This window comes from Scyliorhinus canicula, chromosome 6 (genome assembly GCF_902713615.1).
Source record: "Scyliorhinus canicula chromosome 6, sScyCan1.1, whole genome shotgun sequence".
Classification (NCBI taxonomy): Eukaryota; Metazoa; Chordata; class Chondrichthyes; order Carcharhiniformes; family Scyliorhinidae; genus Scyliorhinus; species Scyliorhinus canicula.
This window is the reverse complement of record NC_052151.1, coordinates 39,277,899-39,302,609: the sequence shown is the minus strand read 5'-3', so window position 1 is coordinate 39,302,609 and position 24,711 is coordinate 39,277,899. Positions and strand designations below refer to the sequence as shown.

The window sequence follows — 24,711 nt, the reverse complement described above, 5'->3', positions numbered from 1 at the left end:
TAAATTGTTGCAAAGATTTTGTAACAAGGCAGAAGGAGAACGATCCAGTAGCAGGATGGGCAGATAGGTGGTAAGTACAGTTCAGCATAGACAGATGCGAAGTGCTATGTTTTAAAACTAAGAACAGGGAAAGGATCCTGGTGTTGATCCACAAACATTAAAATTGGGAGAGCGAGGCCATTAAAAAAAGGTTAAATTGAATCTTAGATCTTATATCTGGAGACAGCAGTGAGGTGAGTTAATGGTGTACTTGCATTAGAGTGTAGTTCAATAATAGAGTGCTTTATGCAGTTCCAAAGATGCTATTGCCTGATGATCTACATCTCAGAGTGCTGAAAGAGGTGGCTGTAGAGATAGCGGATGCGTTGGTGGTCATCTTCCAAATTTCACTTCTGGGATGGAGCACACCATTTTCCTTCATGTGTTATTTGAGAAATCTGCAACTGGTTCTCCACCACTGTCTACTGCAAGCCTAGCTTCACCAGTCAATATACATGTTGGGATTTGGAAATCAATGGAAGTGTCAGTGAGCACTGGACTTAGAGGGGGTCCCATGGCTACACCATCTATTTGGGCGTACATCCTGTCATTGCAACTGAACTTGACTGCGTAAGTTTGAAAGTTCATAAGTTCAATGACTACAGATTCAAATGGCGGCCTGTCTAAACTGCCATGAAATTGCGATGTGGGGAAATGTCAAAGCTTTCTGTCAGCAGCATGTTCGTAAGTAGTCCCACAATATCAAAGGAGTACATAGACAAAGCATTGCTATCAATATGTACAAAGCTGAAGGAATACGTCACCATGTATGTGGAAAACCCTCAAAGAACTGGCTGTAGTAATCCACTCAACCATTTTGCCAATTCATGCTGTGCAGAACCAGTTATTTGTAAATTAGGATATAATTTTGGGACATAGGGGTGGCACAGTGGTTAGCACTGGGTTCCAGCCTTGGGTGACTGTCTGTGTCGAGTTTGCACGTTCTCCCTGTGTCTGTGTGGATTTCCTCTGGGTGCTCCTGTTTCCTCCCACAGTCCCAAGAGGTGCAGGTTAGGTGGATTGGCCATGCTAAACTTCCCCTTAGGTTCCAATGATGTGCAGGTTAGATGGAGTTACGGGGTTACATGGATAAGGTGGGGAGTGGCCTCGGTAGGGTGCTATTTCGGAGGTTTGGTGCAGATTCAATGGGCCGAATGGTCTCCTTCTGCAGAGTAGGGATCCTATGGTTTGATCACCTTTTTGTGTTTTAGGCAGCCCATTTGTGCACGGAGGTGGTGAGCCATGAAAATGAATCATATACGCGAGGCAGCTCATAACCCTTACTCAAGTGTAACAAGTATTTTGTAGCTTACTTTCAAGCAAGGTTGTGTGGTTATGCTTAGTGACAGATCCAATAGATATGAATTTACCATTTGGAACCAAGGCAGCGCGGTAGCATAGTGGTTAGCCCAAATGCTTCACAGCTCCAGGGTCCCAGGTTCAATTCCCGGCTTGGGTCACTGTCAGTGCGGAGTCTGCACATTCTCCCCGTCTGTGCGTGGGTTTCCTCCGGGTGCTCCGGTTTCCTCCCACAGTCCAAAGATGGATAGGTGGATTGGCCATGCTAAATTGCCCTTAGTGTCTAAATTGCCCTTAGTGTTAGGTGTGGTTACTGGGTTATGGGGATAGGGTGGAGGTATGGGCTTGGGTAGGGTGCTCTTTCCAAGAGCCAGTGCAGACTCGATGGGCTGAATGGCCTCCTTCTGCACTGTAAATTCTATGTCATTAAGAATGGGATGCCTTTTGTCAATATTCCGGTGAAGCCCAATGCAAATTAGAGGAACACACCTCATCTTCCGCTTGGGCACTTTAAACCTTTTGGATTTAACAATGAGTTCAGCCTCTTCAGACCATGAACTCTCTCCTCCATCTCGACCCCATTTTATAATCCAATTTTTTTTGTCCCAACGCACCCAGCCCTCCCCACAGGGCCATCTGTCACTTGTTCTTAGATTTTGTTTCCACTGAGCACCGACCCTAGTTCTGCTATTAGCACATTCACTATCAGCACCTTCTTTGGTCTTTAACACTCCCTTTGTATTGTGCCTAAGACATATATTTATCAAATCTCTCCTAGCTCCCACCTATCCTGACTTTCTATTTGCTCTACCTGCCCCACCCCTTCTTAAACAGTCCAAAATCCATCACATTTCTCCCTCTCTTTAGCTCTGAAGAAGAGCCATATGGACTCAAAAGTTTAACTCTGTTTCTCGCTCCACAGATGCGACTGAGCTTTTCAATTTTTATTTTTATTTTTATTTATTTACTCTGGATTACTATTCCAGTGACTTTACCGCTACACCATCGTCCCCATGTGCAACAACCACTGATACTGCTCCCCCACTGTTGCGTCTTGTATCCCCCAAAGACCTATCCTGGGTCCCCTCCTATTTCTCACCTATTTCTTGGAAAAAAGCACAGCTTTAGTTTTGACATATACAGAGATGCCTAGCTCTACCTCACCAGCAACTCTCAAGATTTCTCCACTGTCTTTAAATCATCAGAATGCTTGGCTGATGTCCAGTGCTGGATGGGCAGAATTTTTCTCTTTATATATTGGAAATATTGAAGCTATCGCCTTTGGCCCTCACTACAAATTCTATTCTCCAGCCACTGGTTCCATTTCTTTCCTTGGTAGCTGTCTGAGACTAAACCCGTGTGCTCATAACTTTGGTGTCATATTTAGCTCCAAGGTGACCTTCCGACCTCCTATCCGCACCATCACCAACATCACCTATTCCTCCCTCCATAACATTGCCTGATTCTGCTCTGCCTTAGCTTATCATGCTGAAACTGTAAATCATGCCTTTGTTACCTCTAAACGGCAAGGTAATGCAGTCCAGCCCAGCGTGCTACATTTAACATCCCCTGTTGTGACAATTGGCCAACATTTAAACCCAATTTCCCCTTTGATTGAAACCTTTAAGAGGGGGAGACATCTCTTGTGGTAGAATCTAAGAACTAGGAGTCACTATTTAAAAATAAAGTGGTCACTCATTTAAGACAGAGGTGATGAGAATTTGTTTCTTTTTTTTCTTTATTAATTCATGGGATCTGAGCGTCGCTGGCTGGGCCAGCATTTGTTGCTTATCCCTCAGGAGCATTAAGAGTCAATCACATTACTGTGGGTCTGTAGTCACATGTAGGCCATGTCATGATATGCAAACATGCATCCAATGAACACTCAGAATAGGACACAACCAATTGGCAGTCAGGACACTCAGAGGTGGCATCACTACGAGGGGGCATGACATAAACACTATAAAAGGGATGAGGCACCTGCCTCTTTCCACAGACAGACACCTAGAGAGTTAGACAGGGTTGATCAGAAGCATCACACCCCAGCATGTGGCTTAGAGCGAGCTGGTACAGTCAGACTGAGTCACTACAGTTAGATTAGCAGAGAGTCAAACTCATTTGAGAACTGTGTTAATAGTTCAATAAACACGTTGAACTCATTTCAGAGTCTGGAGCATTCTTCAGTTAAGACTGCATCAAGTAGCAGCCTGTGTTAACCGAAGCAGCATAACACAACATGATACCAGGTCAGGTCACAGGTTTCCTTCCCTAAAGGCCATTGGTGAACCAGGTGGGTTTTTAATGACAATCGGCAATGGTTTGATGGTCATCATTAGACTTTTAATTCCAGATTTTTAAAAATTGAATTCAAATTCCACCTACTGGCATTCGAACCACCTGGGTCTCTGGATTACTAGACCAGTGACAATGTCATTACGTCATTGCCTCCCCGCTCTCAGATGGTCGTGAGATTTTGGAACTAACTTCCTTAAAAGGCAGAGGAGGCATATTTTTAAGACAGAACTAGAGAGAGTCTTGATAAGCATGTGGGTGAAATAGGCAGGAGGTTACAATCAGATCAACCATTCAATGACGGTGCAGGCACGAGGGGCCGAGTGGCCTCCTACTGCTCCTAATTTCTATGTTTGTATGTTTGTGCATTACCTTATCATATCGCAAGGCTACTGTGCTCACCTTTCTCACCTTTCTCACCTTTCTCACCTTTTCCACGTAAGTCCACAAGATTCACATCACAGTATCCATTTTTTCCTTCTTCCAAGATTTTGTTAAGATATGAATCTGCCGTAATTTCATACCTAGTGTTACGACCCACCCCAGGTATTAGTAAAGAAATGGGCTGGGATTCTCCCATCCCGCGCCTATATTCCTCTGAGCCAGGCCCCTGGAGGGCTCCGCTGTATTGCCCGGGGGCTGGCGCGGATACGGGAACCCACGCACATGCGCGAACGCACGCCGGCCGTGGCGCGCATCAGCGAACTCGCGCCAGCTGTGGCACGCCGGCTTTCGGGTGCCGGAGCTGCGGACACCACTCTGGCGCCTTACTAGCCCCCTAGGAAGGGGTGGATAGCTGCCAGTTGAGGCCTGTTGATGCCGGAGTGGCTCACGCCACTTTTCACGCGGCATCAGAACTTAGCCGCAGGATTGGAGAATCCCGGCCATGATTTTGGGGAAATTAATGGGATTGAAGGCAGACAAATCTCCAGGGCCTGATAATCTTCATCCCAGAGTACTTAAGGAAGTGGCCATAGAAATAGACCAATTGGTGGTGATTTTCCAAAATTGTTAAACTCTGGAATGGTTCCTCCAGATTGGAGGGCAGCTAATATAACCCTGCTATTCACAAAGGGAGAAAAAACAGGCAACTATAGACCAGAGAGCCCAACGGCGGTAGTAGGGAAGCTGCTGTAGTCCATTATCAAGGATTTCATAGCATAGCATTTAGAAAGCAATGGTGTAATCAGACAAAGTCAGCATGGATTTACAAAAGGAAAATTATGCTCGACAAATCTACTAGAATTCTTTGAGATATAAGTCGTAGAGATGACCAGGAAGAACTGATTGATGTGGTTTACTTAACTTTCAGACGGCCTTCGACAAGATCTGAAATAGTAGATTAATTTGTAAAGTTAAAGTGCATGGGACTACGGGGAGTGTCTTGAGATGGATAGAAAGCTGGTTAGCAGACAGGAAGCAAAAAGTCTGAATAAATGGGTCTTTTTATGATTGGCAGGTACCACAGGTCTATGCTAGGACCCCAACTGTTCACGTTATATATTAATGATTTGGACGAGGGAACTAAATGTATTATCTTCAAATTTGCAGATGATATAAAGTTGGGTGGGAGGGTGAGCTGTGAGGAGGATGCAGAGATGCTTCAGCGGGATTTGGACAGGTTGAGTGAGTAGGTGCATCCATAGCAGATGCAGTATAATGGGAATAAATGTGAGGTTATCTGCTACGGTAGTAAAAATAGGGAGGCAGATTATTGTTTGAATGGGTGTAGATTGAGAGGTGGATACTCAGCGAGACCTTGGTGTCCTCGTGCATCATACGCTGAAAGTAAGCGCGTAGGTACAGCTGGCAGTAAAGAAGGCAAATGATATGTAGGACTTCATAGCGAGAGGATTTGAGTATAGGAATAGGGATGTTTTACTGCAATTGTATAGGGCATTGGTGAGGCCACACCTGGAGTATTGTGTGCTGTTTGGTGTCCTTATTTGAGGAAGGATGTTCTTACTATGGAGGGAGTGTAGCAAAGGTTTACCAGACTGATTCCTGGGATGGCGGGACTGCCATATGAGGAGAGACTAAGCCGGTTAGGATTATATTCATTGGCGTTTAAAAGAGTGAGAGGGGATCTCATTAGGGTGGCACAATAACATAGTGGTTAGCACTGTTGCTTCACAGCGTCAGGGTCTCGGGTTCGATTCCCTGATTGGGTCACTGTAGAGTCTGCACGTTCTCCCTGTGCCTCCGTGGGGTTCCTCCGGGTGCTCCGGTTTCCTCCCACAGTCCAGAAAGACATGCTGGGCGAAATTCTCCGACCCCACGCAGGGTCGGAGAATAGGCGGGAAGCGGCGTTATTTCCGCTCCCGCAGGTTTTTGAATTCTCCCGCCGGTCATAAACCGGCGTTGTGCAAATCCCGCCGGCAGCCTGTGAAAACCGCTGGCGCCGGCGGGATTTCATTTTTTTTAAACTTACCTCAAATCTCCGGCCCGGATGGGCCGAAGTCCCGCCGCTGGGAGACCTTCTCCCGCCGCCGAGGTTTAAACCACCTCTGGAACGGCGGGCTCAGCGGCGCGAGCAGGCCCCCGGGGTCCTGGGGGGGCGGGGGGCGATCGGACCCGGGGGGGTGCCCCCACGGAGGCCTGGCCCGCGATCGGGGCCCCCCGCTCACTCCGCGGGGCAGTGCCGTGGGGGCACTCTTTCTCCTTCCGCGCCGCCACGGCCTCCGCCATGGCGGACGCGGAGGAGAACCCCGCATCGCGCATGCGCCGGCAGTGACGTCAGCGGCCAGCTGCCGCTGACGTCACTGCCGGCGCATGCGCCGACCGCCGAAAGCCTTTCGGCCAGCCCCGCTTCCGACTGCGCCGGGTGTTTGCGCCAGTCTTCTGGTGCAAACTGCTCCGGCGCGGGGCTGGCCCCCAAAGGTGGGGAGAATTCCCCACCTTTGGGGAGGCGCGACCCCTGAGTGGTTGGCGCCACTCCCCTACGCCGGCACCCTCCGTCACGCCGGGTAGGGGAGAATCCAGCCCGCTGTTAGGCAATATGTTGTGGCGAAGGCAACTATGTTGAATACTTACTTCACTTGCAGGCTGTAACGCAGATACGCAAATACCTCAGAGTTATTCAGCTGCAGTCTGGAGATGCCCTCAGATGCCCTTTATTCCAATCCAAAGTCCTCCCAGCTGGTGCAGCCCTGTCCCCTCCCTCTCATGCCTCCCTTCCAATTGTCGCCTCTGACCTCCACTTCAGCCTCCTGGATTTCTCCAGCGCAGCCCTTCTCTGGAGCCCCTGGTTCAGCCTTTCACAGCAGACAGCCACCAAGTCTGTAAACCTGGCCGACTGCTGGACAGGCAACCGAATGTATAACTGATACTGAGGTCCAACCATTACAAACTTTAGGCAGTGGTGTAGTAATAATAATCTTTATTAGTGTCACAAGTAAGCTGACATTAACACAGCAATGACGTTATTGTGAAAATCCGCCAGTCGCCACATTCCGGTGCCTGTTCGGGTACACAGAGGGAGAATTCAGAATGTCAGGACTTGTGGGAGGAAACCGGAGCACCCAGAGGTAGCCCACGCAGACACAGGGAGAACGTACAGACTCCACACAGACAGTGGCCCAAGCCGCTAATCGAACCTGGGACCCTGGAGCTCTGAAGCAACAGTGCTAACCGCTCAGCTACCGTGCTGCCCAGTGGGATTGTCACTGGACTATTAATCCAGAGACCCGGGTAATGCACTGGGGATATGGGTTTGAATCCCACCAGGGTGAAAACCCATCTGGTTCACTAATGTCCTTTAGGGAAGGAAATCCTTACCTGGTCTGGCCTACACACGACTCCAGATCCACAGCAATGTGGTTGACTCTTCAATGCCTTCGGGGCAGTAAATGCAGGCCCAGCCAGCGACATCCACATCCCATGAACGAATAAAGAAAAAAAAAAAATCAGCAGGACTCTGTGCTCCTGATTTTCCCATGCTATGTTCCTGCCCTTTCCCATTTCCCCATAAATACTGGGAGCTCCTGTGAATTCATGCATCAAATCTCCAATACTAGAAGCCATTGAATGAAGCAGTCATTTTCATTCAAATCACGGTAATGTTTTGAGTTCTCTGTGTGAATTTCTGCTTGTGGTCAGATTTTCCGTGAACTCACCTAGTCAGACAAATTCACAAGGCATGAGGTGTATTTTCATTTGAGTTGGTTAAATTTGTTAAATATTGAATCAGCTCCTAATAAAAATTAATGGCCTTATTCAGAAATAATTAACCATTTTCAATAACTTTTATAATTATTTTGTACTATTTGTCTGTATGGACTTTGTATGTTCTCCCCGTGTCTGCCTGTGTTTCCTTTGAGTGTTCCAGTTTCCTCCTACAGTCGAAAGATATATAGGTTAGGTAGAATGGCCGTGATCAATGTGCGTGGTTACGGGGAGAGGGCGGGGGAGTGGGCCTCAGTAAAGTGCTCTTATGCACGGCTGGTGCAGACCCGAGGGGCTGAATGGTCCCCTTCTGTACTGTAGGGATCCTGTGGGTGTGATCGAATGGCCTCATCGCGCCCAAATCGGGGCCGCAACAAGGCTAGCAAGAGGCCTTTTGTGAGATTTGCGAGATTCAGAATGGTTGGATCTCGCAAGATGGCGCGATCTGGATCTCATCCTCACTGACTGAGACCCAGAATATTTAAGGGAGCCATTGGGCTAATTTAAATAGATTGACGCCTGATTCTCCCGAGGCCTGGGAAGGAATGGCCTCGCCATGGCGTTGTTTAGCACAGATCCACACAAACGTGGACCACATGTAATGACATCTGGGGGGGTCGCCCAGACCCTTTGGAGGCCTGCAGGAGATAGGGGACATGGCAGGCTGACATTGTACCCTGGCACACCTCGGCACCATGGCACTGCCACCTGGGTACCCTGGCAGTGCCAGGGTGGTGCTACCAGGCAGGTAGGGGCACTGTCAGGATGCCAGGTTGCCCAAGTAGACTGCCAGGCTGGCAAGGGCACTGCCAGGGGGCCAGGCTGATAGTGCCAAGATGCCTGGGTGCCAGGCTGCCCTTAAGAGATATGTTGGGGCAGTGGGGACATCCAGGGCAGTGGGGAGATCTGGAGGTCGCGGTAGGGTGCCTGAGAGTGGTCGAGAAATTGCAATTTTAAAATGGATCCCCAATCTCTTGTCCTGCACGAGGCCGGGAAAAATGAGTTCCATTTGCTAGCGGGTTCACTATTGGCGGTGCAGGCTCTTGAGAAAGACCCCGCTTTCTACACCCAAAATGAGGCTCTGTGTTTTGCGCATTAAATTGCGCCCTATGATTCTATTTCTGTGTTGTAGACTCTGTAATTCTGTACATTGAAGTATTATCATTGTGATGTGCAGGATGTAATTTGTAATGAGCAGTTTTCAGTCATTTGGTAGGTTAAATTGGTAGTGTATTTTAATTTGTTGGTTGTAAATAAGCAATTTACTGTTACCTCTTCCCCACTGTTGACTCCTGAATGACTCTCTTATGGACTGAACTGATCTCTCCACGCATCTTCTCTACTGAGTAGTACCATTCTCCGTATGCATCACCCAATGTGTGTCTGCGTATTTACATTGTGTATCTATCGATCATATGTCCTTTTTTTTTATGCACGGAACATTCTGCCTGGAATGTTCTGCCTTTTCACTGTACCTCGGTACATGTGACAATAATTCAAATCCAATCCAACTTTGCGGTGTTATTACATGTATTACTGTCATTTGGTAGTTGTATTGTGTAATGTACTGTTCTTTGGTAATTGTTATGTGCAGTGTACCGTTCTTTGGTAATTGTAATGTGTAGTGTGCTGTTACCTCACCATTTACATGATTCATATCAGGAAAAACCTCCGCTCTCCTGTCATCAGCTGGGACCCATACCGTCTCGATCTGCAACAAGTACTCAACTGTTGTGGGCGTTGAAGGTAAAGATGAAACAGAATTTAAATACATGTTGTGAATCTGTCATATAGCAGTGGAGTGTCCTAATTAAAGATCTTCTGCTGTGACATACTTGCAGCTTATTTCCCTGTTGCTTTCAGAAGGTTCTCCACTGCTGTCCATGGATATCAGAGCACTGACCCAGCTGCTGGGAAGTATTCAGAGGTCTTAGTTGAGCAGAGAATGAGGACTTGTACTCCTGAACCAGTGTCCGCCAACAATTAGATGCTAGCTGTAGGGAGAGAAAAGAGCTAACGTTTCATAAAAACATAAGAACTAGGGGCAGGAGTAGGCCATCTGGCCCCTCGAGCCTGCTCCGCCATTCGATGAGATCATGGCTGATCTTTTGTGGACTCAGTTCCACTTTCCGGCCCGAACACCATAACCCTTAATCCCTTTATTCTTTAAAAAACTATCTATCTTTATCTTAAAAACATTTAATGAAGGAGCCTCAACTGCTTCACTGGGCAAGGAATTCCATAGATTCACAACCCTTTGGGTGAAGAAGTTCCTCCTAAACTCAGCCCTAAATCTACTTCCCCTTATTTTGAGGCTATGTCCCCTAGTTCTGTTTTCACCCGCCAGTGGAAACAATCTGCCCGCATCTATCCTATCTATCCCCTTCATAATTTTAAATGTTTCAATAAGATCCCTCCTCATCCTTCTAAATTCCAACGAGTACAGTCCCAGTCTACTCAACCTCTCCTCATAATCCAACCCCTTCAGCTCTGAGATTAAGCCAGTGAATCTCCTCTGCACACCCTCCAGTGCCAGTACGTCCTTTCTCAGGTAAGGAGACCAAAACTGAAAACAATACTCTAGTTGTGGCCTCACTAACACTTTATACAATTGCAGCATAACCTCCCTAGTCTTAAACTCCATCCCTCTAGCAATGAAGGACAAAATTCCATTTGCCTTCTTAATCACCTGTTGCACCTGTAAACCAACTTTTTGCGACTCATGCACTAGTACACCCAAGTCTCTCTGCACAGCAGCATGTTTTAATATTTTTCATTGAAATAATAATCCCGTTTGCTGTTATTCCTACCAAAATGGATAACCTCACATTTGTCAACATTGTATTCCATCTGCCAGACCCTAACCCATTCACTTAACCTATCCAAATCCCTCTGCAGACTTCCAGTATCCTCTACACTTTTTGCTTTACCACTCATCTTAGTGTCGTCTGCAAACTTGGACACATTGCACTTAGTCCCCAACTCCAAATCATCTATGTAAATTGTGAACAATTGTGGGCCCAACACTGATCCCTGCGGGGCGCCATTAGCCACTGATTGCCAACCAGAGAAACACCCATTAATCCCAACTCTTTGCTTTCTATTAATAACCAATCCTCTATCCATGCTACTACTTTATCCTTAATGCCATGCATCTTCATCTTATGCAGCAACCTTTAGTGTGGCACCTTGTCAAAGGCTTTCTGGAAATCAAGATATACCACATCCATTGGCTCCCCATTATCTACCGCACTGGTAATGTCCTCAAAAATTCCACTAAATTAGTTAGGCACGACCTGCCCTTTAGGAACCCATGTTGCGTCTGCCCTTTGGGACAATTTCCATCCAGATGCCTCGCTATTTCTTCCTTGATGATAGATTCCAGCATCTTCCCTACTATCAAAGTTAAGCTCACTGGCCTATAATTATCCGCTTTCTGCCCACCTCTTTTTTTAAACAGTGGTGTCGCGTTTGCCAATTTCCAATCCACCAGGACCATCCCAGAGTCTAGTGAATTTTGGTAAATTATCACTAGTGCATTTGCAATTTCCCCAACCATCTCTTTTAGCACTCTGGGATGCATTCCATCAGGGCCTGGAGACTTGTCCACCTTTAGCTCCATTAGCTTGCCCATCACTACCTCCTTAGTGATAACAATCATCTCAAGGTCCTCACCTGTCATAGCCTCATTTCTATCAGTCACTGGCATGTTATTTGTGTCTTCCACTGTGAAGACCGACCCAAAAAACCTGTTCAGTTCCTCAGCCATTTCCTCAGCTCCCATTATTAAATTTCCCTTCTCAACCTCTAAAGGACCAATATTTACCTTAGCCACTCTTTTTTGTTTTATATATTTGTAGAAACTTTTGCTATCTGTTTTTATATTCTGAGCAAGTTCACTCTCATAATCTATCTTGCTCTTCTTTATAGTTTTTTTAGTAGCTTTCTGTTCCCCCTAAAGATTTCCCAGTCCTCGAGTCGCCCACTAATCTTTGCTACTTTTGTATGCTTTTTCCTTCAATTTGATACTCTCCCTCATTTCCTTAGATATCCTCGGTCGATTTTCCCTCTTTTTACCGTCCTTCCTTTTTGTTGGTATAAACCTTTGCTGAGCACTGTGAAAAATCACTTGGAAGGTTCTCCACTGTTCCTCAACTGTTTCACCATAAAGTCTTTGCTCCCAGTCTACCTTAGCTAGTTATTCTCTCATCCCATTGTAATCTCCTTTGTTTAAGCACAAAACAGTAGTGTTTGATTTTACCGTCTCACCCTCCATCCTTATTTTAAATTCCACCATATTGTGATCGCTCCTTCCGAGAGGATCCCTAACTGTGAGATCATTAATCAATCCTGTCTCATTACACAGGACCAGATCTAGGACCGCTTGTTCCCTCATAGGTTCCATTACACACTGTTCTAGGAAACTATCGGGGATACATTCTATAAACTCCTCCTCAAGGCTGCCTTGACCGACCTGGTTAAACCAATCGACATGTAGATTAAAATCCCCCATGATAACTGCTGTACCATTTCTACATGCATCAGTTATTTCTTTGTTTATTGCCTGCCCCACCCCTGATTTCCACCCCAATGGATTCAACCTTATCCTCCATAGCACCGATGTCATCCCTTACTATTGCCCAGATGTCATCCTTAAATAACAGAGCTACACCACCTCCCTTACCATCTACTCTGTCCTTCCGAATAGTTTGATACCCTCGGATATTTAACTCCCAGTCTTGACCATCCTTTAACCATGTTTCAGTAATGGCCACTAAATCAGTCATTCACGATGATTTGTGCCATCAACTCATTTACATTATTCTGAATACTACGAGCATTCAGGTAAAGTACACTTATGTTAGCTTTTATACCTGTTTTGAATCTTAACACCTTGATCAGTAACCTCTCCTAAGTTATATTTCCTCTTAACTTTTCTCCTAATTTTACTTGTCGTTGAACCCATCTCTTCATGTAACAACCTGCCGCATCGCTTACCATTTACGTTTTTACTTCCCGTTTTATTCCTTTTAGTATTACTGGGCCTATTCACTAAGCTTCCCTCAGTCACTGTACTTTGTACTGTCACCCTTTTTGATTTTTGACTATGGCTTCTCTGCCTTATACTTTCCCCCTTACTCCCTTTTGTTTCTGTCCCTGTTTTATTACCTTCCGACTTCCTGCATTGGTTCCCATCCCCCAGCCACATTGGTTTAAACCCTCCCCAACAGCTCTAGCAAACACCCCCCCCCCCCCCCCCACCACCGTCTGGTTTGTACTGGTCCCACCTCCCCCAGAACCGGTTCCAATGTCCCAGGAATTTGAATCCCTCCCTCCTGCACCATCTCTCGAGCCACGCATTCATTCTATCTATCCTGACATTCCTACTCTGACTAGCTCGTGGCACAGATCACAATCCTGAGATTACTACCTTTTGAGGTCCTACTTTTTAATTTAACTCCTAACTCCCTGAATTCAGCTTGTAGGACCTTGTCCCATTTTTTACCTATATCATTGGTACCTATGTGCACCACGACAGCTGGCTGTTCATGCCCCCCCCCCCCCCAGAATATCCTGCAGCCACTCCGAGACATCCTTGACCTTTGAACCAGGGAGGCAACATACCATCCTGGAGTCTTGATTGCGTCCGCAGAACCGTCTGTCTATTCCCCTTACGATTGAGTCCCCTATCACTATAGCCCTGCCATTCTTCTTCCTGCCCTGCTGTGCAGCAGAGCCAGCCACGGTGCCATGAACCTGGCTGCTGCTGCCTTCCCCTGGTGAGCCAACTCCCTCAACAGTATCCAAAGCGGTACAGATGCTGCCAGACCTGCTGAGGTTTTCCAGCATTTTCCTTTTGGTTTCAGATTCCAGCATCCGCAGTTATTAGCTTTTATTAGATGCTAGCCACTGTTCAGTATCTTTCAACGCTCACAGATTTATCAGGATTGGGAATGCTATGTCTGAAAAGTTGGCGGAAGCTGATTTCATGCATAATTACAGAGGGATTGCGGAGGTTATGGGTCTAAGCACAACTGTTTTTTCAAAGAGGTATCACAGGCACATTAGGTCACGTTCTGTGCTGTGCATTTCTGTGATTCTACGAGTGCACATGCTGTACCGTTGGCAGATCTTATAGGGTTAAATCTTCTACTACATCAATTGTAAACTGTTGCAATGACTTTCTTTTGTTGCAGATGTGTTTGATTTTGAAGTTAACCTTTGTCTGCCTGTACACAAAGTGAACATTGAGGAGTTTAAACCTCAGCTTCAGCACCTCCTTTCTCACTTCAGCATTGAATATGATGTGGACGATATCGGAAACACTGCCGATGAGACAGAGTTATTCACATTGGTATTTGCTTCCTTATGTACTCAAGTTCCGAGAATCTCTGCTCCCTTTTAGTATGTTCGTGATTCTGCCTCTGTCCATTCCGGGAGTTTGGGAAAGAGCGAGATGGAGTAGAAATGAAGGACATAGGCGGGTTAGCAGAATGGGCAGTCAGGCGGCAGCTGCAATTTAATACAGAAAGGGTGGTGCATATCAGGAGGAAAAAAATAATGGGAGTATGCATTAATATAAAGAAGCTGAAGAGGGCGGGGCTGAGAAGGTCGACCAGAATGATATAATTGTGTGTGGAAGCAGAGAATTCCTTGAACATGTCAGCACTGGTGGCTTAAAGTCACAATCACTTTGGGTTTTATAAATGCTAACCCTCATATAGAAGTGAAGATATCCGGCGGAATTGTCCGGTCATTGTGGTTCATTTTTCCCACCGGCAGCGATCCCAGCCAATGGGTTTCCCGGCGGCATGGGATGATTAAAATGGGAAAGCCTATTGACAAGTGGCGGGAAGATAGAATCCTACCACCAGCGAATGGCGCGTGGCCGAGATTCACGCAGCTGGGGAACTGAAGAATCCTACCCATCATGTTAAATGTGTATGTGGTGAGAGCACAGATCGAGTACTTTGTGCAGTTTAGGATGCCCCCTTATAGAAGAGACAACTAAAGTTATACTGCGACTTAAATTCAAATCGCTGGCCCCATTTGGCACACATGTTTCCAGGTGGAATTTTTATTCCAATTGGAACTACCCTGTTCCTTTTAAACACCCATTTTACTTCAGAATGAACTGATTTTCAATCTTAAAAACAGCAGAAATAAGTGCCAATCTGTCACAAATAGAGCATCCCTTTCTTAAAGATTTCCAGAACAATAATTCTTTTTTTCTCCTTCGAAGAAGTTCTTTCAATCATCTCCTCCCCCCCACCTCAACACACAGGAATACCTCTTCCCATTCAGTAACAGTCACCCTCTCGTACACACACATCACTGTCAGTTCACAGAGATACTCTGCCTCCTAACTGCCTGCGGATCATGCTTGCTGAACCTATTTGACAGTCCTGCCTCCTTCCTGGATCAAGATCTTCTTCAGATGGGAGCTCCTTTCCTGTACTAACGTCAGCAAGCACTTCACACAATGAATTATTTTTGAAGCGCAGTAACTATTCCTGTCTATACAGAGAGTCAATGAAGCGGTTCCCTGAGGCATTATTAGTATGCTTGTATGTGTCACAGGACATAGTATTAAATATGTTCATGGTAATTTGAGAAATTTTCCCTTTTTTTAATGTCTTGGTATTTAGTCCTGGTCTGACACTTCCATAAACCCGTATAACAGGGATTAAGCGTTCTGCATGTTGGTATTCAAATACACTTCACCACTTTGCTGCTTGAACTCTTTTTTTGTTCATAATTCACCTTCCTCTGAAAGTACCTAGCAGCAATCTTATGCTTTTAATTGATGGTACGTTATGATAGGGCATGCTTCTGAAGGAATTCCAACTACAACAAGTTGCATTTATTTATTTTCTATTCATTTACGGGAAGTGGGCTGTTGTGTTGTGTGATTTAACCGTTGTAATGATGTACACAGAACATATAGTTGTTTAACTATAAAGGTGATTCAGTAACAAACAGGTGGAAAGATAAATAACGAACTACAATACAGATGATGGCTACTAAATGAATTCTCCGGAGCTACTTTAAGTGCCACTAACTTCTTGTACAACTTACTACCGATGCCAGGTGCCTTGAATCACGTGATAGATCTCTATCGCCACCAGCTGGTTGTATGTCGCATTGCTAACTATATACAGAACTGTGCACAGGCATAGCACCACATGGACGTCGCTGGTTAGGCCAGCATTTATTGCCCATCCCCAGTTGACCTTCAGAAAGTAGTGGTGAGTTGCCTTCTTGAACTGCTGCAGTCCGTGAGGTGTAGGTTCACCCACTGTGGATCAGCAAGCAAGGTAGTTGGTGTGTCACATCATTAAGCTCTGTGCAAAATCAAATAGTTGTTATAAAATGATTGATGCAACATTAATATTTCAGGTGATTCGGAAATTCAGAAGCATTTTTACCAAGGAAGAAACTATGAAGACCTTTCCGGTTTATGATGCCTTTGAATCTGGAACAAAACACTGGGGAATGAAAGGCCCAAATATGGCACTAAGGAAAGAAGCAAATTGGATTCCATTCTTAAAGGTACAGGAAAGTGTATCCGCAGGGTTCACTAGGTTGATTCCAGGCATGAATTTATACAAGACACTGCTGAATATTGTGTACAGTTCTGGGTGCCACACTATAGGAAGGATGTGAACACATTGGAAAGGATGCAGAACATGTTTACAGGAATGGTTCCAGGCATGAGAAACATAAGTTATGAGGATAGATTGGAGGTTGGGACTGTTCCCCTTGAAGAGAAGAAGGCCAAGAGGAGATTTTATAGAGATGTTCAAAATCATGAGAGGGCTAGACAGAGTATATAGGGAGAACCAGTTCCCTCTCGCAAAACGATCAAGCACGAGAGGATACAGATTTAAAGTGATTTGGAAAAGAAGCGGTGGGACGGGTCAGCCATGTGAGTTGTCATTGAATTTGGCGGGCCGTATGATCCTACTCATGGCCAATGGCAAGCTGCCTACACCATGTGAAAACCCGCAGCGGGGGTCTGGAATATCCTGGCCATAAGAATTGTCGGCAGCTTGACAGAGTCAATGTTAAAAGAATGAGGAACCAGGAATAAGTTGGGCACTGTTTAAAAATAACACATCTCCCATTTCAGATGGAGATGACGAAGAATCTATTCTCATAGAGGGTTGTTAAACTTTGAAATTCTCTCCTCTATTTATTACCTCCTTAGGGTCTTCGAGAGTCCCAAAAGTACTTCAGATAACCAGACTGTAGGGTCTTCTGTCTGCAACACTACACAGTCAGGAAATATGCCAATCACGTGTATCTGGACTCTTTAACTTCTCATTTGAGCAGAGAGTTAACATGAGTGTTACATTCTTTATTATTTTCTCGGGTTCTTTTGTTGGTAACTACTAAACTTAATGTTTCTTTGACTCAAAAAGGCCTGGTTAAATTGGCTCATTCTTTTTTTTTAAATTAGAGTGCCCAATTCATTTTTTCCAATTAAGGGGCAATATAGCGTGGCCAATCCACCTACCCTGCACATCTTTGGGTTGTGGGGGCGAAACCCAGGCAAACACGGGGAGAATGTGCAAACTCCACACAGACAGTGACCCAGAGTCGGGATCGAACCTGAGACCTCAGCGCCGTGAGACAGCAGTGCTAACCACTGCGCCAACCTGCTGCCCTGGATTGGCTCATTCTAAAGAGTAAATGCATATGGACTGCCTAAAGGGTAATGGGGGGAGGGGGGGGGGGGGGGGGGGGGGGGGGGGGAGAGGGGAGGGAGATGTTCCTTTTAAATTAATCTTGTTGTGACCAACTGAGGGAGGGGATGAATAAAGAAGGTGAGTCAGCTAATTCCTTTTCACCCGGGGCACAACAAATTTGGGGTTCTTTTCGGGAAAACAAATTAACGGATCTCGCCCAAGGACAGGTCATAACAGTAAACTACAGGAAAGATCCGCCCTATAGCTTTAACAGCAACTGGAAATTGCCCTGCTCTGGCCATATGTCACTCTGTCCCATAGGTGGACACTTCATTTTGAAGGAACTAGTCCGAAACAATTCTCAGCTTTGTCCTTTTCCAGCTACGTAACTTCTAATCCCTAAATCCACTTTCATAGTTAACGATGAATAGGAAATCCCTCCCATTAGCCAAAGCAAGGCGAATCTTCCAGCTTAACCTAAACCCTCACAAACCTGATCTCTTTAATCCAAGTACAAACTCTGACGCACATCTTGCATGATGAACAATGGAGACTTACTGTCTCAATCTCTCTGCTCTTTCAGATTTTTGCAGACTGACCCCATCTGTGATTTTCATCGGTAATTTTAGGAAAATAAACCCGACCCTACAATGGCTCACTGTGGAACATTTCCCTCTCAAAGCCCTTCTCCATGGCTATATGAATCACATAGGCCTTGTAGCCAGGTCAAAAGTCTGGTTAGCAATCCTACTAACTCCAAACTCCATTCAATCTTAGAATTAAATTGACATTTTAAGGTATAATGTTTATAAAACTTGACATTCATAACACCGCCCTGGGACATGAAGACTAACAATCTATTGACCATTAGCACAGCTGCTTGGGTCATTATTTACAAGTATGAATATCTTGCAACTTATTCTCAGCAAAATGACCTTTAACAAACAAGCCAGCCAGGTTTGTTGTCAGCAGGATTCAGGACATACCACATGACCCGTTTCATTCCTCCATCTTACTCTAAAATTAAAGACACGGGATGGGGGTTTTTGGCCCTTCCCACCAGCAAGATCTCGCGGTCCCACTGAAGGCGATGCCCCCCTCTCCCCGTGATGGGCCCCCTAGTGGTGGGATGGGGGAGCCACACAAAACACCATAGACATTGTCGGGACCGGAAGATCTCGCTGACAGCCAATGGCGAGCTGCCTCCAGGCTGAAAAATCCCACCCACAGTTTTGAAATATAAAATCTTACAAACTTGTTTGCCATCTTGTGGATTACAATGCCACAATGTAGTGAGCGTCAGTCTTGCTGAAAATACATCTCCAGTGGTAACTGCTACTCATTGCTAGCTGCTATCAGCTAGTTATTTGTGTAGTATGTTGAAAACTATGCATGCGTGGTAGTATTTACATTTCTCCACATAACTCCTCATCCTCCTGCACGGTTGGTACAGAGGAAGAGAAGAGTGTGCCTGACCCACAGACATCTTCATGGCTATTCTCAGTGGCACATCAACTGATAGTTACTTCATAAAACTGGACAAAATGGGAGTTTTGTTCTCCTTTCCCCGCCCTCTGCTCCTCCACATTATCACCCCCACCTGATAGACAGAATGGCTTTCTTTATTTGTGGGGTTTCAGCCCAGAATGGTCAGTACAAGTGATTACCAGAGTTGCTTATATCTGTGTATCCCAACATTGTTTGTTGCTCCTGCTTCCTACGGATCAGATTAACCAGAATCACTGCTTTTGTTTTGTACCGCATTTTATCTGGATCTCGCAATTATGTTTTGTTGATTAGATCAAACCGAAACAAGATCCTTGGCAGCAGAAAATCATGACTAAACTGCAACAGCAGAAGAACATGGATGAAATTTTGAGAATGCAGTCGCAGTTTTTCCAGGTAAACACCCGACACGTGACGGATGATTGCAGAAACCTGTGCTGGCACAGCACCTCTAATGTAAAAGTACCCCAAGGCTTGAGCTGACATGGCAACTATTTCAGATAGAGGGCGAAATTCTCCGACATCCCGCAGGGTCGGAGAATCGCCCGGGGGCGCCGAAAATCCCGCCCCCGCCGTGGCAGAAATTCTCCGCCACCCGGGAATCGGCGGGTGCGGGAATCACGCTGCGCCAATCGGCGTGCCCCCCACGGCGATTCTCCGGCCCGCGATGGGCCGAAGTCCCGCCGCCGGGGGGGGCTTCTCCCGCCGGCGTGGCTTGAACCACCTCTGGTGGTGGCGGGATCGGCGGCGCGAGCGGGCCCCCGGGGTCCTGGGGGGGGGGGCGCTGGCCGATCGGACCCCGGGGGGTGCCCCCACGGTATCCAGGCCCGCGATCAGGGCCCACCGATCGGTGGGTGGGCCAGTGCCGTGGGGCACTATTTTTCGTCCGCTGCCGCCATGGCCTCCACCATGGCGGAGGCGGAAGAGACACCCCAGCGCGCATGCGCCGATGGTGACGTCAGCGGCAGCTGACGCACTGGCGCATGCACGAACCGGCGAAGGCCTTTCGGCCAGCCCGGGCAGCGGGTGTCAAAGGCCGCTGGAGCCGGTTTTGGCGACAGTCGGCGTGGTGCCAATCGCTCCGGCACGGGCCTAGCCCCTCAATGTGAGGGCTTGGCCCCTAAAGGTGCGGAGAATTCTGCATCTTTGGGGAGGCCCGACTCCGGAGTGGTTGGCATCACTCCGCTACGCCGGGATCCCCCCCCCCGCCGGGTAGGGAGAATCCTGCCCAGAATCTCACATGCTGAGGAGAGGAAACTCTTATCTCGTTAGGCAGGGCTGAACTCCAGCTAGGCATCACCCTGTGTCGAACTGAGATCAGCTCAAGTGATCTCGTGTGGAGCACAGACTAGTTGGATTAGGATTCTCACCCAGTGCTGATGCAAAAGAGATGATGTATGTTTAATTTAGATGGTGTGAGACTTAGAGGGAACTTGGAAGTGGCAGCGCTCCCATGCCCCTGCTACATATGTCCTTCTTGGGTGGTGGAAGTCGTGGAGGTGCTGCAGAAGAGGCTGTGGTAAATGACTGCAATGCACCCTGTAGCTAGTACACACTGCAGCCATAATCCGCGGGTGGTGGAGAGAGTGGATGCGAGCATGTACCTCAATACCTTAAGAAATGTGAATCGAACTGAACCCTGTGTAAATTTCAGCAAACATCTTTACATCTGACCTTATGGAGGGGAGATCATTGATGACATAGCGAACGATAATTAGGCCTATGATGCTATTTTGAAGAACTCCTTCAGCGATGTCCTGGATCTAGGATCGGCCTTTAAAAACCACAACCATCTTTCTTTGTGCGAAGTACAACTCCAACCACTGGAGAGTTTGCCGTCTGATTCCCATTGATTTCAATTTTACTCAGACTCCTTGACACCGCGGTCAGTCAAATGTTGTCTACATATCGAAGATAGTAGCCTAACCTCTGGAGTTCAGCTCTTGTGCCCATAATTGGTTGAAACTTTTAATGAGGTCCTGGCGGATCCCAAAGTGAACATTGATGAAGGGAGCCATATGTGATTAAAGTTTCCACTTTTATTTTGAGTATTATTAATTTGTGAGTCACTGATAGTCCTGTCAATGACCCCCTCCACTACTTTGCTGGTGATTCAGAATCATTGGAGTAGTATTTGGCCAGATTGAGTTTGTCTTGTTGTTTGTGGGTAACACACACCTGTCCAATTTTAAACATGATACTGGTAAACCCGGTTTTTACGTTTTGCCGGGAATGCCGGTTTTACGGAATGGGAGTGATTGGGTTGTAAACGGACAGTTAGGCATGTTGTGGCACTGGCTGCTCCACTCAACCATCACCTGAACACACAGTTCCCTGTTCAATAATCAATTTATTTCCCACAGCCTCCACGAAATGATCTCAACATTTTACATCCTCATCATTGCTGACGACAAAGAAACGAGTTTCACTTACAATTTGCAAAAAGAAAGTGGAACTACTACGGTGTTTCTTTATAGGATCATAGAATCCCTACAGTGCAGAAGGAGGCCATTCGGCCCATAGAGTCCTCACCGACCCTTGGATGCAGGTGAAGCAGCAAGCAAACTCATTAGAGAATACAGCATTGGATTCCCCACTTTGTACGACTTAAAGGCTAATTAAGAAAGAGCAAATAAGTAATTTCTACAGAGAAACCGAGTCCAATAAAGCAGGTTGAAAAAGAAAATGGGTAAGGTGGAATTAGACAATGTCGTGTTTGAGGTAGTTCAAGAAACAACGCAGTGAAGGCAAGCCACTCTGTGGATTGCTGACAATGAAGAAGGCTAATTGGTTTTCTGAGCAGATAGGAATTAAGGAGCCTTGTGAACTCCTGGGTGGCTCAACAGATTCAAGGATAGACATGGGGCTGGATTCACCGTTTCTGAGACTAAGTGTTGATGCCGGCGGAGGAACTGTGGCATTTTACAACAAAAAGAATTGGCGGCAACCCCTCACCAATGCTGTGCCCGGTGAGGGGCTATCAGCTGCGCCAAGTAAAACTCCCAGCTCCCATGATATAAGTGGCTGGAGAATGGCCAGGTCTGTGGCCGCGCATGTGCACAGCGTCAATCTGCAGCGGCCGAGCCATAAAACATGGCACCGGCCATGCGAGGACCCGACCTGCAAAATAGTGCTCCCCTGGCCACTCCCCGCAGTCTCCCCAGCCCTCGCTGTAGGCCCCACCCCTCCCCCGATCAGCAGCATGGCTCCCGCTTGACTGTGGTGGCGCTGGGCACAGTCCGCAGCTGTCACACAAAACTGGCGGCAAACTGGCCCTGCCTCTGATTTCGGCGTCGGGGAACGGTGAATCCCGCCCATTATATTCGTAAACTTGCCGTAAATGGAGAGAAGTGCTGATGAAGAAAGTGCTAAACAACGTTGTGCTAAAGTTTTTGAAAAGCTTGTTCAGGAACCCAACATTACTGCCGAACAAATATTCAATACAGCTGAGACTGGCCTCTCAAAAGTAAAGTTGAATTTAGTGTAATAATTGGCAGATTTTCTGTCTGGCGACTCAGCGCTTGACACCTGTGACACATCACTTTTTGTGACTCAACAGCCACTCGTGTGGCAACATTTAACTTCAAGGACTTTAATACCGCATGTTTATGCAATGATGTACAAAAATGCCTGGCCTGTCAAACTTTTCCTGGTAAATCTCCTCTGCACCATTTCCAGTGCTATCACATCCCTCCGATAATGTGAATTCCAGAACTGCACACAATACTCTCGCTGTGGCCTAACCAATGTTTTACACTGTTAAACCCTATGCCTTAGTTAAGAAAGGCAAGTGTACCATATGCCTTCTTAACCACTGTATCCACCTGCCCTGTTACATGTTGGATGGTGCATTCTGCTGTCGCTCTGTGTCAGTGGTGAATGGGGTGCCAACAGGTGGGCCGTTTTGTCCCGGATGGTGTGGAGCTTCTTGAGTGTTTTTGGAGCTGCACTCATTCAAGTGGAGAGTGTTCCATCACATTCTTGATTTGTGTCTTGTAGATGGTGGACAGGCTTTGGGGATCTAGGAAGTGAGTTATTCACTGCACAATTCCCAGCCTCTGACCTATTCACGTAGCAACTTGCTGTGCAAAAAGTAAGACCACAGCACTAAAGTGATCCATTGGGAATTTTGTGCAGTTCCTGCACAACAATCATTGTCCTTGCAATGATTCATACAGAACTGCTGATGACTTTCTATGATTTATTAGTTAACACATGGAAGGATAACATACAGAATGTTATACAGACTAGGTTGCTCAGGAACTACCCGATGTGCGTTTGTCCTTGACGATAGCCGGATGTCACATGACTGAAGTCTGACATCACCTGCTGGTAGGAGGTTGCATTGCTGAGTGTATGCAATATTACTATTCGCAAGCATATCACAGCACTGTTCCACCTGGTAGGGTAAATGAGGGCCAAATAATATTAGACCAAACGCTTTTGTGTTGATACGGCGGCCACATGGGCACCTGAGTGTCACATGGTGTAGATGTGTCCTTTGCATTATGAAGTGGCTTAAATGCTGTAGATTTTTTTAAAAATAGCTTCCTATTGAATTATGAAAGAAGACTTGCGTATTTATGTGCTAATGCACGAGCACAAAAAAGAAAAGCGTTGTTTACAAAGCATATTGCTCAACCTGCACTCGATACATTGAGCTTGTGGTGTTATTTCACTCCAGTGGTGACTTGCTCCACCGTGTGGCCCAAATGAGAACTGATGTAATGTTTATTACAATTGAAAGCAGATAACTATACTTTGCATGCGCAAAATTTCCAAACACTTATGAGAGATTACGCGACATCGGAAAATAAAACCTATATGATTAGAAATTGTAAGGGTGATTAAATCCCTCAAACTGTTGCTACTGCCCCTGCAGGTAAAAGGTACAGTAGCTCAGTGGTTACAGTACCGCAGTATTAATCCAGGGGCCCGGAATCATGACTTGTGTTCAAATCCCACCACAGCTGTTAGGGAATTAAAATTCGGTCAATAAGCTGGTATCAGTAATGGTGACCAACAAATCACTGTATTGTTGTTAAAAATACTGGTTCACTTTGTCCTTTTGGGAAGAAAATGTGCTGTCCTTACGTGGGCCTGGCCTAAATGAAACTTTAGAGCCACAGCAATTTGACTCTAACCTGCTCTGTGGAAATACCCAGAATGCCATTAAGGTGCATCAAAATTGCGACAGTAGACAGGAGAAGGCAGCTCACCACCATCTTCTCAAGGCCAATTAGAGATGGATGATAAATGTTGGCCTAGGATCTATCACTGTGTTGCTGTGCATGTTATTCTTCTTTGTGCCAGTCTGATTTTCTTTATAATCATAATACGTAGCCAGTGGAAGTAATAGATTATGTCAATTTTCTGTACACAACCAGGTTTTCACTCAATTATTTTTCCCCAATTCAAAACAGGCTCAGTCTAAATGGATTCTGTCTCTCATTCCCATGTTGACAACAGACCAGTTCTAAGTGCGGAGGGTGCATTAAGCATCATATTCTTGTGGTAGACAAAATAGTGAAGGCATGCCATAAGCTAATCGCATTTTAAACATTATCGAATGATGTGGCAGGGCAATTAACTTTCAATAATTTAATATCTATTCTGTCACATGCCACTGCCCAGTTAAGACTGTGGGCAGGTTCCTGAGTTATTCCTTAATGGCCTGTAGATAGGTCTATGTCGGTGGCACAGGTTGAATCTTTCTACA

General features: G+C 46.1%; 1 protein-coding gene across 1 annotated transcript in view; it reads left to right on the top strand.

Moving 5' to 3' along the window:
• Positions 1–693: 693 nt before the first annotated feature.
• LOC119967915 overlaps positions 694–24,711 on the top strand; it is a 54,779-nt gene continuing 30,761 nt past the window's right edge. The window contains exons 1-5 of the mRNA XM_038801012.1: positions 694–838; positions 9,457–9,540; positions 13,992–14,149; positions 16,195–16,347; positions 19,287–19,388. Of these exons, the coding sequence (XP_038656940.1) occupies positions 694–838; positions 9,457–9,540; positions 13,992–14,149; positions 16,195–16,347; positions 19,287–19,388 (642 nt within the window). The remainder of the gene's footprint in view (positions 839–9,456; positions 9,541–13,991; positions 14,150–16,194; positions 16,348–19,286; positions 19,389–24,711) is intronic.